The 19590-nt window shown below is 41.5% G+C and overlaps 1 protein-coding gene across 1 annotated transcript in view; it reads right to left on the bottom strand.

Annotated features, from left to right (window-relative positions):
* LOC137298659 (uncharacterized) overlaps window positions 1-19590 on the bottom strand; it is a 119214-nt gene that overhangs the window by 55313 nt on the left and 44311 nt on the right. The window contains exons 17-41 of the mRNA XM_067830942.1: window positions 19085-19289; window positions 18743-18921; window positions 18245-18412; window positions 17842-17967; window positions 17297-17428; window positions 16669-16785; window positions 15840-15956; window positions 14820-15071; window positions 13858-13986; window positions 13136-13255; window positions 11980-12234; window positions 11425-11547; window positions 10322-10453; window positions 9630-9752; window positions 8675-8932; window positions 7714-7977; window positions 7280-7546; window positions 6134-6250; window positions 5604-5719; window positions 5310-5377; window positions 4400-4566; window positions 3910-4030; window positions 3132-3148; window positions 2826-2961; window positions 2253-2482 (exon numbers count right to left, since the gene is read on the bottom strand). Of these exons, the coding sequence (XP_067687043.1) occupies window positions 2253-2482; window positions 2826-2961; window positions 3132-3148; window positions 3910-4030; window positions 4400-4566; window positions 5310-5377; window positions 5604-5719; window positions 6134-6250; window positions 7280-7546; window positions 7714-7977; window positions 8675-8932; window positions 9630-9752; window positions 10322-10453; window positions 11425-11547; window positions 11980-12234; window positions 13136-13255; window positions 13858-13986; window positions 14820-15071; window positions 15840-15956; window positions 16669-16785; window positions 17297-17428; window positions 17842-17967; window positions 18245-18412; window positions 18743-18921; window positions 19085-19289 (3939 nt within the window). The remainder of the gene's footprint in view (window positions 1-2252; window positions 2483-2825; window positions 2962-3131; window positions 3149-3909; window positions 4031-4399; window positions 4567-5309; window positions 5378-5603; window positions 5720-6133; window positions 6251-7279; window positions 7547-7713; window positions 7978-8674; window positions 8933-9629; window positions 9753-10321; window positions 10454-11424; window positions 11548-11979; window positions 12235-13135; window positions 13256-13857; window positions 13987-14819; window positions 15072-15839; window positions 15957-16668; window positions 16786-17296; window positions 17429-17841; window positions 17968-18244; window positions 18413-18742; window positions 18922-19084; window positions 19290-19590) is intronic.

Raw genomic sequence — 19590 nt, 5'->3', positions numbered from 1 at the left:
ACCAGGTTATATTAAACTATTTTCTGAATTAAAACAGTTCTTTTGAAAAGAAACTGATGGGATGTTGCGTGCAGCTTTTGAAACAAGATGTGAAGAATTGGTTTAGTTCTGAAATATAAGGGTTAGAACCATAGCACTGATAGGATATGCCTTGGAATTCTCATGGCAGATCAATATAAAAGTCAGGAAGATATTTAGCAGCAGACATCTTTGTTGATCCGATGCCACATTCTGATTGTAACAATTCATTGCCAGGCGAAGAATAAGCCAAACGTAACATATCATAGTGCAAGTGTCCAGAAACCACATCCCATCAAGCTTGAAGATAGATCCAAAATCTCACCAAGCCAGTAGTCACATTTCAGTAAGCCAGTAGACAGATCTAAGTCTCCAAATCTCTTTGACCTTGGTCAAGAATCTCATTATTCCACTAGCCAAACCCGAAATCAGTAACCTGATAATACAGATACAGAATCTCAGTAAGCCAGTAGCTAGGTCCAGAATCTCGATAAGCCAGTAGCTAGGTAAAAAATCTCAATAAGCCAGCAGCCAGATCCAGAATCTCGATAAACCAGGGCGAGGTCCAAAGGCTCAATAAGCCAATAGTCAGATCCAGAATCTCGACAAGGCAGTAGCCAGATCTGAAATTTCTTCAAGCTTGTATCCAGATGACAGAGACAGCCATCGCCCTGTCCAGGAACGACATCAAGCCGAAACGAAAAATATCTCCTGGTGATCATCTGTTTGATTGTCAGTAACGATGTTGGAATCGTATTCCAAAGAACAAATATATTGCTTCCATGCCCTTTTTCTGATGCCTTTGACACATGCAAAATATATTATCCATCCAGGAATAAATTAGGCAAGCTTCTGTCGTCTATGCTAACGAATCGCGGTATTTTCCGTACTGAAACAGAAAAAATATACATAGATAACCTGCAGTAGCCATTGTGTCCTCTATACCACTTCCATGATAATTTTTTATACCCAATCGGCGTTTCGTGATTCACCTTGACAAAGATATCCAGGTGACAAACAAACGGTGTCTCGTCACGTGACTTTGGTAACACAAATTGTCTTTTGTCGCGGCTCTAATGTTGCTATGGTCATTGTTTCTGTATGCCGATTCTTAAAATAGAATTGTTTTTCCCATAATATTTCTAAATGATTTACAAAACCCGTCATTTTAGACCACACTTCATGCATAAGCCCCCCCTCCCCGCCCCCCCCGCACTTACAGTGAATGCAAATAACACTGCTATAAATTTTATCATAAAAAACAACAGAATAAGATGACAAAAACACACAAATTGTGTTTTTTACGTGTATTTATGAAGGATAAATTTTCATACAGCTGGAATAATTTTTTCAACCTTAATATTTGCTCCGTTTTTCACGTTGACATGAACACTCTGAAACACCCTCCTTACCTTGTAAACTCTATTTGGTGAGCTGTTTACATTCGGTCTCGGAACCTCAAACTGAAAAATACACAGATAAGTATCACGGATAAGTACAAACTTTATGGATGAACAGATTCTGTATTGAGGTGATGCGATTGATGTTCATGATATCAGTCACTCGATTGTCTGGTTCATTATTTATACACTATCGTCTTGTAGATGAAATAATGCTGAGTGCCAAGTTAAACAGCTTGCCTCACATCAGCACAAACATCTGACAGTAAAGTTTGGGCGATTCGGGTAACTGAAAGAGCAACTTACCGGACCATTTCTTGTAGGCTCCAGCACGTTGAACATATTTTCCCAAGAAAAGTTAGACCTGTGCGTGTCTGGGTAAGCATCTTCTGTAATGAAAAAAAACAACATTTATTTAATATTTCACGTCACAGTAACTCAAATATTAACTCAAAAATAGGTTCCGTTTTCTTGGTTTTTTTCTTGAATTAATAATTAAAGCTGAAGGTATGCTAATATAACATGTGTTTACAGAAACAAATACAAGCATATCTGGTTATTCTCATTTTCGTGCATAATACATTAATTAATTGATAAATTAAACATGAAGGGAATTGGAAACTTGAAATCGTCAAGCACAACCAAAGACCTTGTCCTTTCTGTGTGATATACATGCAACACTGGTTTTATGTACGTATATATACTTATTGATGTATCAAGTCACCTGACGAAGGGGATTAGCCCAGAAACGTTGTGACATACAATAAACAAGAAGTTGGCATCCATATTATTTGTCTTTTACTGCGTGATGGTTGTCAAGGTAACAATGCCTACCTCTCGAGTCAGTGTAAGGGTATGATCTGTCATCAGGGCCGGGCATATCCTGGAAGTCCGATCGTCCTTCCATTATCTTTGGTCGGACATATTTGTGGATATTCTCCCCGCTAGATTGGGACGCCGTCTCCGACAGCGTGTGGGGCGAGTACATCATGTAGCGAGAAGCTCCGAAGTTGCCCTTGGTCGGCAGGTTACCGGTGAAGGCGCTCCTGAAGGCATGGTTGTCACTGAAATAAACACATGCATATTTTAAACACAGCCGGTGGCATTTTATCCTTGACGGGTTTGATAATTATGTCATTTGGAAGATTATATAGGTTAGGGCTCTAGTTTATCTATAAAACCAAATCGCGTTCGGGATTTATCGATATAACTCGGGTCAAATCGGACATGATCGGTATCGTTCGGATTGGTTCAAAGATTATCGACTGATACCGAAAATGATCGGCTTTTTCGGAATGGTTCGAGGAATATTGATAAATAGAGAATGAAAGGTGTTGATCCGATTGTTTTCGGGATTTTCGGATAGGATAGGAAAGACGAATGGCGAGATCTTGTAGAAAGACATACCGTTCTTCAACAAGGAAGCGTCGAACAGGCGTGGCCTTCTTCTTGCAACAGCAGACGTAAATGAGGATTATGAACAGGATGATGGCCACGAGAGAGATAGGAACAGTCAGGCCAACAATGAGTGGAACGTTCAACTCTGGAATATAATGAACACATTGTGTGAACATACATCACACCAAACACATTTATTGCTGCAAAGGACAAACACATTCTGAACTCTATTGTCAAGATTTTTTAATTATTTGTTCCTTAAGCTACTTTTGTCAGTTGAATGAAGTCGAATATTCAATGAAATTGGCTACTTACGTTCAGCTGGCAGTTTCCTGAAAAAGAGAGAGAGGAGAAAAATGTTACCGAGAGGAAGGATTTTCATTTCAGTATAATAACACACTCTTGACAGAGATCTGTACACGTCTGTCTGTAAGATAAAATATTTTTACGTTTTTTTTTCAATAAAAAGCCCATGGATGGCATTTAGAAGGTGATACACCTAAAGCGAGAATTTATTGACGTCCATGGCATTTAGAAAGTGATACACCTAAAGGCGAGAATTTATGGACGTCCATGGCATTTAGAAGGTGATACACCGAAAGGCGAGAATTTATGATTTATGGACGTCCGTGGCATTTAGAAGGTGATACACCTAATGGCGAGAATTTATGATTTATGGACGTCCATGGCATTTAGAAGGTGATACACCTAAAGCGAGAATTTATGGACGTCGCCTTCTTTTTGTAAGGAAAACGACGTTTCGGAATGTCAATCTCGTTTCGTTTCAATACGTTTCTCCTTAGAGAAATATACATATCAACGCGGAATAAAAGTCAAACACATTATCATATGTTTTAGCGTGACTAGGGGACGCAACTCTGCAAACTCGTCGCCTCACACTGATAGCTCCCTGTGACAGTGTCTAACTCGGTTGTTTCAAACACACTTCTAACGAGAAAAAAAAGCAACATAATAGGGGCAGTGGGATGCGAACCCACGATCACTGGTTTCTTGCGCATCTAAGGGCCGCAACTCTGCGAGGGGAATTTCGGTGCCTCATACGGCTAGATCCCCTAGCTCCTGTCGAACTGACTGTGAATATGTCTGATTATCGTACTTGACAACTGGCAATCCGTTCTGAACTTCACAATATTCATCACTGGCGAGCGTTCTCAGTAACTTCAGAGTATCACACTCATTTCCTGTCGAGGGAACTGAAACAGACAATATTTCATGTTACTCGTACGATATGGTGAATAAAATTTGAAAAATATCCCATATTTCAAAACGATACGTATGTTAGTAAATGTATACGATTATTATTAGCATTAATGATCTCAAAACAGAAATACAACGAAACCGAGACAATTACTGTCTGATTATAAATTTAAGTTTATTATTCAATACTTCCAGAAAGGTAGCGCTTTGATGTTGTAATGGCGGTAAAGTTTGTTCAGGGGCAACTGAAATATAATCTTTACCGATATACTTACTAAGTATCACATTTTAAAATTTTGATTTCATAATTTCTTGCAAACTCTAGTGTGGTGCATATGCAACCCCTACAATTTAATGGAACTTACTGGTGATTCCATTGTAGGCAACTCCTGTAACAGGGAATGTGGTCGATCCCACTGTTACTGTAGGGCCGTCAGCTAGTGCTTTGACAACCGCCGCGGCAAGAGACTCCGTTGAGGCAGTTGCCGAAGGGTTGATATTGAGATCACTAAAAGCGATAACACTTCCGATCCTGCAAAGAAAACAATGGATGAAAGTGTAAATAATGAATGTATCCGGATGCAGCAATCGTATTTCCTTCGTCACTCAAACCATCGCGAGACGACTTTTGCAATCGTAACAAAAACAAAATCAGTGGTTTTACGACGCTGCTGGTAGTGTTTCAGCGATACCATGGCGGGGTACACCAGACATGTTTCACAAGCCGTGCCCTTGAAGGAGATCAAATAGGGATGAGCTACGATACATTCTGTTCGGAGTGAGTGATTATTGCTGAGGGTGAGAACTTGGTCTACACAAGAGTCGATGAGGCGTCGCTTTCTCATTGGTTACTATAAAACAACACCCGGCAGAGTAGCCATTGGTAGTGAGTATGACAGAATATGTATCCTGGCTTATTTCAATTGGTACGGATACAATTGCGCGATAGGTGGATAAGTACTCTGCATAAAAGCGATAAACGTGTTGATCCACCAATGACACATGATGTAGCACAAGATGGGGCAAAGTTGCCCATGACTGCACTTGTTGTTGGTGAATGAATACTTCTATTTCTTCAGGAATCAGTGAGTTTAGTTTTACGCCGCGCAGCTTTTAGTAACATTCCAGCAATATCATAACGGGAGACACGACAAAATGGGCTTCACACATTCTACCCATATGGGGAATCGAACCCGGGTCTTCAATGTGACGAGTAAACCCTTTAACCTCTGGGCTATCATGCAGCCGGCTTTACTTCTGGAACATCTCACTCACGTCAAGTTGTAAACTGTAGCCGGTGCGTAGTTTTCTGCGGGAATTGTGGCATTCGTCACTGAATTTATCTGGAACAATTAAGACCTAATATATAATAATCATGACCTGATATATAATAATATAGTCGCCTCAGGCATATGCTAAAGTTAAAAAAGCCCCGAAAGCATAGCTGTAATTGCATTCAAACAAAAAGTACACTTTGTAGCCTTTATATTTATTTATTAATGAATGAATGACTTATTTTATCTATTTATAGAAACGAATTTTGCAACTGATATGAATCAATGAACATACCACAGCTTCTATCTCTTTCACGAGATATTTGTATGCCTGCGATGTCGGTCCTTGGTTGATAACGGCGCTTCTTTCCAGATTGAATGTTACGTAGACGCCAAACGCTTGGGAAACCTCTGAGTAATGTAAACCACATCCATTAATACAGGCACCTTACCCTTCTTGACTGATGTGCCTCCCCCAACTTAGGAATGTTGTTTGGTTGAGCAACCATGTATCGAGAGTCACCAACTCGATCGAACTTATTTACCTGTTGAGTCCTTCGAAAGGTCTATAATTATTCAACTCAAGGCAATACCTCTAAAACATAAGTGGCGTATGTACATTAATCAGTGATCGTGACAATGACAATACGTCTTGAACTGGTAAAACGTATCTATATATATAATATAAGGTGAAATTATAGCCCTCACGTCCGCTTTTACCAAATCACATCCACAATAACGCATCAAAAGCTGGGGAAAGTTGGATGATTTCCCCTTGGATCTTCCCTGTGAATTTGCCGCCATTACGAAGACCGTGACACTTACTTGTGCAAGCATTTCCGCTTCCGTTGTAACCCAGTGGGCATGAGCAGAAGTAACTTCCGGGAGAGTTGTTGCATACATAGGTGCAATTTCCATTATTAGTGTCACATTCGTTGACGTCTGAAAAATCAAAAATCACATTTGAAATGGGAGTCGGTGTTATTCATTTCTAGTGGGTTCGAAATGAAAACCTGGTATTCGACGGCTTATTACTACCACGCATTCTAATATACCCGCTCTTTTGATTCCCCACATGGGTACAATGCGTGCAGGGGCGGACAAAGGTTTTTGAGAAAGAGGAAGAGTGTGGGGTGTGCACACTACTGACAATAGGGGGTTGCATACTTCATTTTCACCCGAGTTTGAATGGTTAGTTAACACAATTTCAGAACAAAACAGGTGGGTGCTCACCCCTGCACCCCTCCTCTGCATGGTGTGGAGCCCGTTGCTGGTATCACTCGCCGGGATATTGCTGGAATACATTGCTACAAGCGGCTTGAAACTATACTCACTCTTTCTACCCTTCCCACTTAAAGAGGAACAGAAACCTACTCACTCAGTCAGTCGCAACATTTGGATAACGGTAAACAGTAACGGTAACTCGAACTAACCTGTGCATGTATTTCCGGAAACAGTGTAGCCGGTGTTACAGTCGCATATGTAGGAACCATTGGTGTCACGGCACGTGGAGAACGTGGCGTTACATACAGGGGTGGAGGTGTTCAGGCACTCGTTGATGTTGTTGTCGCACCTGGTGTCGTTCCAACCGGTATTGCACGTGCACTGACCATTAATGTTGTTACAAGAGGCGAACTGGTTCGCAACGCAATCACAGGTAAGCGCACAGTTGTCACCGTATTTTCCATATTCGCAAACTGAAATATGACACATAAAAAATGATCTAGGCATGTTAAAATAGAATATTTTTGTACAAATACGAAAGTATGACAATGGTCTTCTATTTTCGTTTTTTCTTTCTCTTTTTATAAAGAAGGACATGGTACTTGTCGTAAGAGGCGAATAAGGGGATCTGATGAAAAAAACCCGATGTACCAAATGCAAAAACCGATGTCAGCGAAGTCATTCACTGGATTGTCAGATCTAAGCTCATTAATGTGCAAAACAAACTAACAAACAAAAACAACTCACCTATGCAGGTATTGTTTGGCGCCTTGTAATACCCAGTCTCGCAATCGCAGGCATAAGATCCGTTTGTGTCTCTACAGACTTCCTTGAAGCCGGTACACACTGGGGTGGCGGTGTTCAGGCACTCGTTAATGTTGTTGTCACATAGGGTGTCGTTCCAACCGGTATTGCACGTGCACGCTCCATTCAGATTGTCACACGAGGAGAACTGGCCAGCGACACAGAGACATTGGGTGGAGCATCCGTTGCCATAGAAACCAAAGTTACAGGCTGAAAACAAAAAAGAACCAAACTGTCAAGTTTCTTTCCAACATGTATGATTGTGAAGAGCTTTGCAGCGTAAAGATATTACGAATATTCGCTCACAACCATTTCCAGAAGTTTATGATGGGTACTATTGTGTAGCTTCGTGAAAATTCCATGAAAAGCACACTCACGGACGCAGGTATTGTTAGGGGCTTTGATGTGACCCGAGGTACAGTCGCACTCAAATGACCCCTGGGTGTCGCGGCACTGCTCATTACTTCCGGTACATACTGACGGACTCTGGCTGCATTCGTTGACATTGTCGGTACAATTTTCGCCCATCCACTGGGGCTTGCACGTGCATGTGCCATTTTCAGCATTGCATGACACCGTCTTGGTAAAGTCACACGAACAACTTTGGGAACAGTCAGCTCCATAATGCCTCGAATCGCATGCTGGAAGTAGAAATCAATCACCATTGAAAAATATAATTACCAACAATTTTCTCTACAGCGATAAGATGAGGCTGTTTATAGCCAATCAAATCGCTGACTCTATTCCGTGCAGGGTAGATCAAGGCATAGGTCGTAAATGTCGAAGACACTAGGCAAGACTACAGTTTGTTTGCGATGGATATCTGGTACTAAAACTCATTATGCCAAGTGTCTCGGAAAGATTACCAATTATCGCTTCGATTAAGTGATCCTTGTCTGTCTCATTTTGTAAGTAAAGAAACTGGCAGTTTCAAATTCTGTATTATATGAAAAGAGTACGAGTGAGGATTGAACCAGTGAATTGCCGGACAAACGAAAGCATACTCCCATACTGTTGAAAAATCAAATTCAGTGCAAGATGTAATGGTGATGTATTTTAATACAGGCATTATTGGTACGTGTAAAGGCTCAAATTCTGCAGTGTTTCCGTATTTGTAACTAGATAAATTTTCATAGTTGGTTTAGTCAAATCATAGTTTCAAGTGCATTGGGTTTTTTTGCGTTTATATTTGGTGTGGTATGTAATATATTGGCTGAAACATACTGCAAGGTTTTATTTCTTGATAAAAGTTATTTCAATAAATTCTGTTTGATATGTAGGTCAACCCCAAAAGCCAACAATAAATTCTTAAGACATCGGATCCTGCACCCAACTCACCGACACAGGTGTCACCGCTCCTGCTGAAACCAGCGGAACAAGTACAGGCGTAGGACCCGTTCCTCTCATTGCACACGCCGTTGGTGCCGCAGATGTTGGGAGTGTCGGTACATTCTGGTATGTCCTCCGTGCACGTTGTTCCCCTCCATCCACTCCTACATGTACAGCTGCCGTCGGTTGCGTTGCAGCTGACGGTGTTGGCGGCGTCACACATGCAGGTCTGTGCGCAGTTGGCGCCATATTTACCCGGATCGCAAGCTGAAGCACAACAGCAACTATTTAACTTTGTCATGTTATGAGAGAGAGTGGTTGTTTATATCAACAAAGATTATTTCAACGTTATGAGGGCGACATCACCGAAACATTTTATTGGTTGCCTATAGTCAAACCTGGGGGTCGGTGTGACGTATGATAGCTAACAATTCACGAGCCCTCATTAGAATAAACCGTTATACAATCATCGGTTAACAGAGTTAAGTGAAATTAACTTGAATATGGTTCTCAAATGTTAGAGTAAAGTGATTTCGTGATTTTAGTTTTACTCAGCACTCAAGAATATTCCCGCTATATGACGGCGGTCTGTAAATAATCGGGTTTGGACCCAGAGATCAACGTCATGAGCATCGATATACGTAATTGAGAAACGATGACATGTTGCTCAACCGAGTCAGCGAGACTGAGAACCCGATCCCGCTAGTCGCCTCCTACCACAAGCATCGGTTACTGACGACCAGTTCCAACCCAGATCTTCACGGGTACCGCTCCTTAGAGGGTTGGCAGGTTTGAACAAATTTGCTTCCGATTAGGTTAAAATTGTTGTTTTTCTACATATATTAGATATTGCCTGTGTATAAATAGGAGAAAAAATACAGCCATGATTATTCATATTAAACAGATTAAATTCAACATGTGGAATAAAGCCTTGAATGTATGTGTGTTTCAAGCAGCATCTTACGTGTACACGATGATCTGTCGCTAGCGAGGACGTAGCCGTCGTTACAGGAGCAGCTGAATGATCCCAGTAGTTCCGCACAGTTCTGGCTGCAACGCCGGGGGGTCTCGTCACATTCCTTAACATCTGAGTGTGAACGGAACTACATTTAACCAACATATACTCAGCAAAGTAATTATAGGACATTTACAGAAAAGTCGAATTACAAATCCCATGGCAAAACAATATACAAAACAAGGACCTAACCAGATTAACAGTTTACCAACATGTGTGAAACGAGTTGTTTAGTGACTAGTGAATGACTAATCACGGGAATCAATTCAATCGAAAGTAGAAACTCAAACGTAACGATGTTTTAGAGTGGATTTAACGATAACCCCTAGTAGAGACAAACAGTGTATTGCTATGTCGAAAAAGAACGTTTTAACTAATAGTATAGTCGTGATCGTGGAATACAATCCAATCCCAGCAAAACACCAAATACAAAAATACAGTAAAACCATTCCGCCGATCTTTGATGTTTTGAATTAACTTTATTTCGAAATATTGTTTATTTTCAATCGTGTCGAACCTCGGCTAACTTGAAATCTTTACCTGGTTCCTTCAACTTCGACACAACGACGTTCGACAAAAAATATCTCCTTGGCGTATTCTACTGTTGATATGAATGATACGAATGATACTAATGCACCTACCGTCACAGTTCAGACCGTCAACGTTGAGGGTGTAACCGGGGTTACAGAAACAGGTGTCGGTGCCGTTCTGACGGCGACAGTTTTGCTGGCAGGTGGAGTTCTTAGGAGCGGAGCAAACAGCACCAGCGCCCTCTGAGAATATGTTAATGATATTAAGTCATAAATATTATTATGCGTTTCTCATCTAAAACTTTATCAATTCATATCGTCACGGTGTCCTTTGTCATTCCTGGATGTTACAAACACATTGTGTTCTGTTACCAAAGTCACTCATCATAAAGATTTCTCAGTGATTTCGCCTTACCTAACTGTGAATAACGTATGCTCAACGTCAGGTTCTAGAAGGATAGATATTCTATTCTCATCACAATAACTCGAATTTTGGATATATTGCTGTAACAGAATGGTCCTGAGCTACAGATCTTCGGTACTGAGTCCTGACTTGCATGTGCTTTTAGTTGGTTGGTTGGTTTTCAACCACGCACGCGGCAATATTAATCAAGTATGCACCAGACAATCCAGTGATCAACATCATGAACCCCGATCTACTTAACTGGGAGGCGATGACAATGTGAACGAGTCAGTGAGCCTGACCACCCGACCCTGTTATTCGCCTCTTGAGACAAGCATGGGTGACTGAAGACCAGTTCTTATCCAAATATTCAGGGGCTCTTGTTTTTGCGACCAGTGAACTAACTACTCACGTATGCAGATACTTGTGTTGGTTGGGTCGACCGTGTAGCCCTCAAAACATTCACATGCAAATCCCCCGATTGTGTTTCGACAGTTCTGCGAGCAGCCGCTTGTTCCCAAGGTACATTCGTCGACATCTACAATATATATTAATTTTATGTTATTAATTAAGTCGTAAAATAATTTATTCTCAAAACAAAGTCGTTAATTAATTCAAATACAGCCCCCTACCTGCCTATCTAGCACTTTCAAATTATATCAGAAATGTTTTCATTACAAAATATGAAATATAGACTAAATCCGCGATGAACACAAACCCCAAGTGTAAGATTAATGTTTGCGTAATGAGACAACACATATTTTAATCAAACTTTAAAATAAAATAACATGTTTGAAAAACTTTCGCTCACCATTACATTTCCCCTTCCCCTCAATCACGAAGCCATCTTTACATGAACAGGTATAATCCCCGTCGGTGTCGGAGCAATCGTGAGCACACACGTTATCTGTTGGGTTCGCACATTCGTTGATATCTGGTAAATTCAAGAATAATTCAGTCAGTTAAAAAACGCTTTGAATAAAACATTACAGGTTTAGAAAAAAATATGAAAATGATGCATACATGAACTCTTAAGATCACATTGGAAGTAGGTTTAAAAAACGATAGAAAAGCTTTAAAAGTCTGTAACTATTTAACATGCTCAAATATAGATTACTTGTTCTTAATATAGGTTATTTGTTCTGTGAACAGTACAGGTGGATAGTCGAGTTTGGTCTTACTAAAATACAAACACCTATGATGACGAAGTTGATGGGACTTAAGTAAGTCATTCGAGTTATCTGATAATCGGATAAGAAGGAATACGTAGGGCTTTTACTTCGAGCTTTCACAAGCCCTTACTTCGTGACATGTTGAAGCCTAATGTTTGGTAGTGAATGTAACTGTAGTTGAAATGTAAACTCACTGTCACAGGTGGTGTTGTCGGCAGAGAGGGAGTAGCCACTTCGGCACCGACATCGGTAAGATCCAGGTAGGTTCTGGCAGTCGGAGTTGGCTTGACAGGTGACGGTGGAACACTCGTTCTTGTCCTGGTCACACTTGTCCCCAGTCCAGCCGCTGTGACACACACAGCCCAGCGTCTTGTCACACATGGAAGTACCCAAAGGGGAACATCCACACTCGTTGGCACAGTTCAAACCCCAGTGGTTGTCATCGCAAGCTGAAATATAAAAACAGTTTGTGAATGCTGTTCTATACAACATAAACAGAAACAGTTCTACAAAGGTTAAAGTGTCTGGTGGTCATGCTGACGATCAGGGTTCGATTCACCACATGCGTACAATGCGTGAAGGCCATTTCCGGTGTCCCCTGCCATGCTATGTATGGAATATTACTAAACTCGGCGTAAAACTAAAGCCATTCACTCATTTAAACGGCACCTATCCTCCGATCTATGTTATTAGCCGCGTCATTCAAGACCGTATATCAATGTGAGGTTTGTTTTTCTGGAGTTGGCTTTACCATACTGATCCTGAAAGGTCTTACCTATACATGATCGTTGATCATTTTGAAGCTTCTGTCCCGCTGGGCATGAGCACTCGAAACTTCCGGGAATGTTCCTGCAAGTGCTTTTATCTGTGCATGTGTTCGAGGCGCTGATGTCACATTCGTTGATATCTGGTTCCAGTACACAAACCATTATGAACCAACGGGGACAATCGCATGATAAGAAAAGTATGTATAGTAATGTATTCATTTGAGGCCATTTCAAATAACTTAATGAAAATAATTTTACTACGAAAAAGGCTTTAAATTATGTGGGACATGTTTAAAAATGATTATACCGACTTCTCCTTTAAATACATTAGTAATATTTTACAATAACATTGAGGAAAAGAATCTTCTTCTTAAAGGACATTATTTGCATAAACTTATAACTGAGGATAATAACAGTAATTTTTGTTTTGAACTCATCTGAGACATGTTAGACGAAATTAATATAGTTCAGAATAGGCTTAAATTTAAGAAAGAATGTAGATATTTCCTTAGAAGAAATAACCCTTCTTTTCCCCCTGCGTTACATTTAGACGTATTCCCCCAATAGACCTGAGTGACCTTACCATCACAGGCCTTGTTGTCGGAGGCTATGGTGTATCCTCTGTTGCACTGACAGGTCGGGACACTGTTGTTCATGATACAGAAGTGTTGACATCCACCTTGACCAAGACATGGATCGGACCCTGCAAGAACACACAGGTTCATTTCTTTAAGACGGCACACTCCAACTGAGATCAAGAGAACAATGTAGCTGAAATTCGAATAAATGAGTGACTGTTCCTTTTTGACAGGTTTAAACAAGATATGGAGACAAAGAATCTTCATGTTAGTGTTCAGTGTCTTCAGAGTGACGTCCTATCGCTACAATATTCGTGAGCTTCCGGTTTACTAAATACGAAATGTTGTGACTGATCCACAAAGCGTTGGTAACGTTACGACCTGTCGTAACTCTATTGTTTATCACTGTCTTACGAATGTAGTATCTCCACGTACGTTTTGTAGATCGGGGTCTTTTGCCACAAAGCAATCGTAGTTCTGTAGTGATCGCAACTCTCTTACTTCAATGTACATGTATAGCAGACGTACGAAAGTCGTAGCGCTGCGATATAGCGGGTGCCAGGTTAAACTCCCCGTTCCCAGGTTCGGTTAAAGAGAACAATACCTGTTACGTTACAAGTTTACCAGAGGCTTACGAATGTCGTAGCGCTCGAATGCTTGCGGATGGGAATCGAGAACGACCTTAATTAAGGTTTGTTTTTACAGTATGCTAATGTGAATATCCTACCGAATTTTCTGCATGTTTTCCTGTCGTCGTTGAGCACGAATCCGTCGTTGCATCCACAGTTGTAGCTGCCGGGGGCGTTAGTGCATACCTGTTCACATCCTGCCTGACCCGTGGCACACTCGTTAATGTCTACAACATCATATATTCACATCATTTATAAAAAGTGAAATGTGAACATTAATTGGATGACACACTGTATACATCAATCGCCTTGATTTCTACAAATGAGGATTTTATCAGTCTTGCGCATCATTGGATAATGTCAGATTTTATCTGAGGGTTGCTAAACAAGCTTACGTTCAGGCATGGTTATGTCGAACCTCTATGTGTCGAAGGTGTGGTTGTCTTGAAATTAATGCTTTGGCTCTCCGTATACTGTATTTAGTCACCATTTTCCTTCAACTTCGACACACGGTCTTTGTGATAAACTAAGGAAGCATGGAAACACTTAATTTCAACCGTTGTCATGTACACACATGCAATAATATACAGCACTTTACCTTCGCATTTGTCACCAACTTGTTTATAGCCCGAATCACAGTTGCAGGCGAAGGATCCAACTAAATTGGTGCACTGGGAGTTTTCGGTGCATGGGTTGACAGGCGCTGTGCATTCATTTATATCTGAAAAAATAATACCTTTTAGAGGGCATGTGAAGCTGGACAGTGTTCCTGACGAATTTATCTCATGGTCTCACTGGATGCATGTCGCTGACCTGGTGACTGAGTTTAGCTGGATCGTGGGAAACCGCATAGTAGACTTGACTTATCACGTGATTGTATTGCGCGAAACGAGGTCCGCCTGAACTTGATGACGTCATAGACAAAATGGCTCATTTTGTGCCCCGCCCCACTTGCAACACTCCGATGTGTACGGTGAGAATAGAAAGATACTGCACAACACAGAATATGTTAAAGAAGTCCCTATCACCTTCCTATAAACGTGCATGTGCGTATACGTACCAATGCAATCTGTTCCATTCTTGCTATAACCAGTTGGGCACTTGCACAAATAACTTCCTTGTGTGTCCTCACATATCTGCCTGCTTCCGCAGATGCTGGGGTTGACTTGACATTCATTGATGTTGGTGACGCAGTTGATCCCGGTCCATCCCGCTTCACAGAGGCAGCCCTTGACGGAGTCACATCCGGAAGCCCGACCTTGACATCGGCACGTGTTTGCGCACGCAGGTCCCCACTTTGGAGGAGCACATTCTGACAAAAAGAACATTGCATGATGAGTATCACCTCTCAGTATGAGATTTCTGCGGCACAGCGTTAACGTCAACCAGTATCAATTGCTTGTCGTTAGAGCCAATTTATGTTGCAGGAAATGTTAATTTATTTTAACATAGGGTATGTTGTGCCTGGGAGTTGATTCCCTGCTGGACGATTTATTCTAACACAGGGTATATAGTGTTTGGGAGTTGAGTCCCTGCTGGACAAGTTATTCTAGGATAGGGTATATAGTGTTTGGGAGTTGATTCCCTGCTGGACAATTTATTTTAACACAAGGTATATAGTATTTGAAAGTCGGTTCACTGTTGTACCATGTGTTCTAACACAAGATACTCTATGTTTTGGAGTCGGTTCACTGTTGTAGGTAACGTTTTAACACAAGCTGTATTGTGTTTGGGAGTCGGTTCACTGTTGTAGGAAACGTTTTAACACAAGCTGTATTGTGTTTGAGAGTCGGTTCACTGTTGTACGATTTGTTCTAATCCAAAGTGCATTGTTGGGGATAGCCGATTAACTACTGTACAGACTGTAATAAGAGAAGGTATATTGTGTTTCAAGTCTGATCATTGTTGTACGATGTGGTCATAACACAAGATTTGTTGTGTTGGGAAGTCCTATTCACTACTATAGAAAATATCTTCAGACGTGTAGTGGCGGACACTGCTGTAAGGTATGTGACAGACAGTCTAAGGTTTACAAGGTGAGAGTATCGTATACATGTATGTGGATGACAGATATACTCACTGCTGCAGGATCGGTTATCAACATCAAGACTGAAGCCATCCACACAGGAACAGTTGAAGGACCCATCGCTGTTCTGGCAAATCTGAGAGCACAGGTTAAGGCTGCACTCGTTGATGTCTGCAAAACAACACGGTGAATAGCTGGTGTTTATTGTTTAGCAAGCATGAGAAATGAGAGGCTAATACTTGAATCTCGACTACACAGTCTAGTGACTGACATCGTAAGCATATCTCTGGCATAATGATCGCACGTCCTTATCCCATGTTTTTCATGACGCTCAACCCTTCAATTCAGGGTGGATGTTATAATCAACACTGGTGGACATAAAACGTTTTTCTTGAAGAGGAAAAAACACATTTTTGTGATCTCCATTTCATCAAGGTTTTGAAATTGATTCACTTCTTTCATGGACAATAATCAATACTGAAGTAAAAGTTAAGTGTAAATCAACCATTCAAATGAGATATTAGGACAGTTAAATGTGTAACATAAGAATGAAACTCCGCAGTAAATGACAAATGATTTGATTGTTTTCAGTTAGATGCCATCATTGTAAATGGTGTATGTGAGTGAGTGAGTATGATTTTACACCGCTTTTAGAAATATTTCTGCGACATCGCGGAGGGAGATACCATTGTACCAATGTGTGGAATCGAACCTGGGTCTTCGGTATGGGTCTTACCGCCCCTTTGTTTGTAAATAAGAAAAGCGGATACTTAAGAGGTATACTGTAAATATGATTTCTGTAATGTATTCGGAGGAAAAAGTTTCTAATTAATAATGAATACTAGGAAAATTGTGACTGGAGATATTTCAGCACAAACCTTACCTTCACATGCCTTGTTGTCGCCAGCGAGTTTGTATCCGGGTCTACAGAAGCACGTGGGACTGCTGTTTACCTCAGTGCAGATGTGAGCACACCCGTGGGTGGCACAGCTAGGTGGCGCTGGTAATGGAAATGAAACATTTTTTATTTTATTTTTGAAAAAAAAAAATGAAAAATGGGTTGTACACTATCTTATAGCAAATATGACGCCAGCGTGAAATAGCTCCATACAAATGTGTTGTAAAAGGTCACGTTGATAATTATATGCAATGTGGGCACGATGGTTTCTCAAGGCTATCGTAGCGCTACGATTGTCGTACCTCCTATAGTGTGCCATAGACTTATGACAGTAGCAGCCCTACCATAGGCTTTCTGAGTGAGTGGGTGAGTTTAGTTTTATGAAGCCTTCAGCAATTTTCCATCAATATCACGGCAGGTGACACTAGATATGAGATTCACACATTGTACCCATGTGGGAAAATCGAACCTGGGGTTTCAGCGTGACGAGCGAACGCTTTAAAAACAAGGCTACCCCAACGCCGCGTTTACGGGAGAGCTTTTGAAGGTAGACTACCGGCAGGCAGAGTTGGGCCGAGGGATACTGGGGTGGCGATTGTGGTGGTGGACTTACGTGTCTGCTGGGCGCACGTGCTTTGGTCAGCGTTAAGGACAAAGCCCGGCAGGCAGCTACAGTTGAAGCTACCGTCTGTGTTTTCACATTTCTGTTCACAGTTGTCGGAACGATCTGCGCACTCGTCAATATCTGAAAACAAAATTAGTTGTCTCTTAATGATAATGATTATTGACAACATCAAAAACAATATTTAGAGCTGATAATAACAATGAAGAAGTGAAACCCCGAAAACACTTTCCACGAATGTTGTCTAATGAATGTTCTCATATATTCCAGATTTTACAAAACACAAGAAACCCGATGCTTTAAGATCACAATATTTTGTGTTCATCGTCTTTTGGTCAAACAGCGGAAAAAGTTAGGCAGTGAGTGGAAAGACTGGAACTGTTAGAAAGTGCCTTACACCCGTGGAGATATGGGTTAGAATTGATCTAGCCCGTTTGTCGTAAACAGGCACTAACGGGACCGCGCAGTCAGAATCACTGACTTGGTTGACACATATCATCGTATCCCAATAGTATTCAGTTATTTAAACACCTTACCTGCGCATGATCCATCTGCCAACTTCCGGTAGCCTGAGTTGCACGTGCAGGCAAAACTTCCGACAGAGTTCGTGCAGACGGAATTGGCGGGACAGGGAGATGTGCTTCGTTGACACTCATTTTCATCTGTAGGGGAAAACAGTTCGGATATATGCAGGAGAAATGCATGAAAGAAGCGAATGTTTTTGAAATGTATGTTCTTAACTACACGTGGTCAGACATTTTAATTACAATATCACGTGATTGTACTTTTATCGTGATCAGATTCCCAAAACAAATATCGATCAAACCTAGTTTCGTCGGTTGACATGGATACCCAATTATTAATATCGCTGAAGACATGAATATATGCTCTGTATACAATGCATCTTGGTCCATGTGGCTTGTTTGTGCGTTTGTGTACCTTGGCACTTAACGTTGGCAGCATCGCTCTGGTACCCAGCCGGACAGGGTCCGCAGGTGAAGGCCTTGTTAGTAGACGCCTCGACAGAAGGTGTAACGTCAGTGCAAGTTCGGAGAGATCCGCATGGTTTTGTCTCGCAACCATTTTGGTCGGTGCTACAATCAGTTCCTGTAGAAGATGAAAGGCCGTCGGTATACAAACGGACGTCTTGTAAATCACAGGCATTTGTGACTGTTTGCAGAGGGTATAGCACCGTACCCTTAAACATTGAAACTCTTACTCTACTTTAAATAATTATTGAGGATATGATATTTTGTATCACGACATTTGAACCTGAAAATACCTTCTGACTCAGTGGTAGACGTGCCTATAAGGCCAATCCCGTTGTAAACGAAACTCAGTAGACGTGCTTACCACCCCATCCCATTGTACACGAAACTCAGCAGATGTGCTTACTATCCCATCCCTATGTACACGAAACTTAGTAGACGCGCTTACCACCCCATCCAGTTGTACACGTGCAAGCAGCCAGTTTGAAAGTGTCTGGCGAATTGGCGACGGTGGAAGATCTTGTCTTGGTGAAGTCGCACGTTCCGCCGTTTTGACAGCCCCCACACAAGCTGATCTGCACGTCGATCTGGTTAGAGGCCAAACCTTTCGCATCCTCCGATACTAGACTGAAAATAACAGGTATTACGGTTATAACATAAACAAATGCTGGTGGTGGTGGTGGTGGTCGTGATGATGATGATGATGTTGTTGTTTTTGTTGCTGTTGTTGTTGAACTGCTTTGTTATAATGGGTTTGACTTCAGAGGTAAAACAGAGGTGTTGAACTCACACAATCCGTACAGGGTCCAGTGAAGCTGGGGTCCAAACCAGGGATCCGCTATTCGCGTTCAGACTGACGCCCGTGGGCGTGCTGCCAACGATCACGTATGTGACGGCATCTCCATCGGGGTCGGTGCTGGAGTACGACAGACTAGAGGCTTTAGACACTTCGGCGTTTACCTGAGTTGTTCCTGTGAGTTTGGGGGCGCTGTTGGCTGCAAATGAAATCAAGGAGGGGTTGCAGTGAACTGAGGGAATACATATGATGGATTCTGTAGGGACGAACGCTCAAATGACTACAAGAAATTCTTTTAACATATCCATCAAATGACAAAAGACAATACATCCAACCACTATTTATGTCATCAAACGTCAGAACTTGTATTTATTCTTTGTTTTCAGTGGCTGAATTTGGCAATACTCGAGCCGTACGAAGTTTGGACCTCACAAAACCAAGTGATGGACATCATGAGCATCGATCGACAACGTTCGTATAGACCCGTGAAGGTCTACCCG

This window comes from Haliotis asinina, chromosome 10, assembly GCF_037392515.1.
Source record: "Haliotis asinina isolate JCU_RB_2024 chromosome 10, JCU_Hal_asi_v2, whole genome shotgun sequence".
Lineage (NCBI taxonomy): Eukaryota > Metazoa > Mollusca > Gastropoda > Lepetellida > Haliotidae > Haliotis > Haliotis asinina.
Note: the sequence above shows the minus strand (reverse complement) of the source record. Positions and strands in the feature narration are given on the sequence as shown.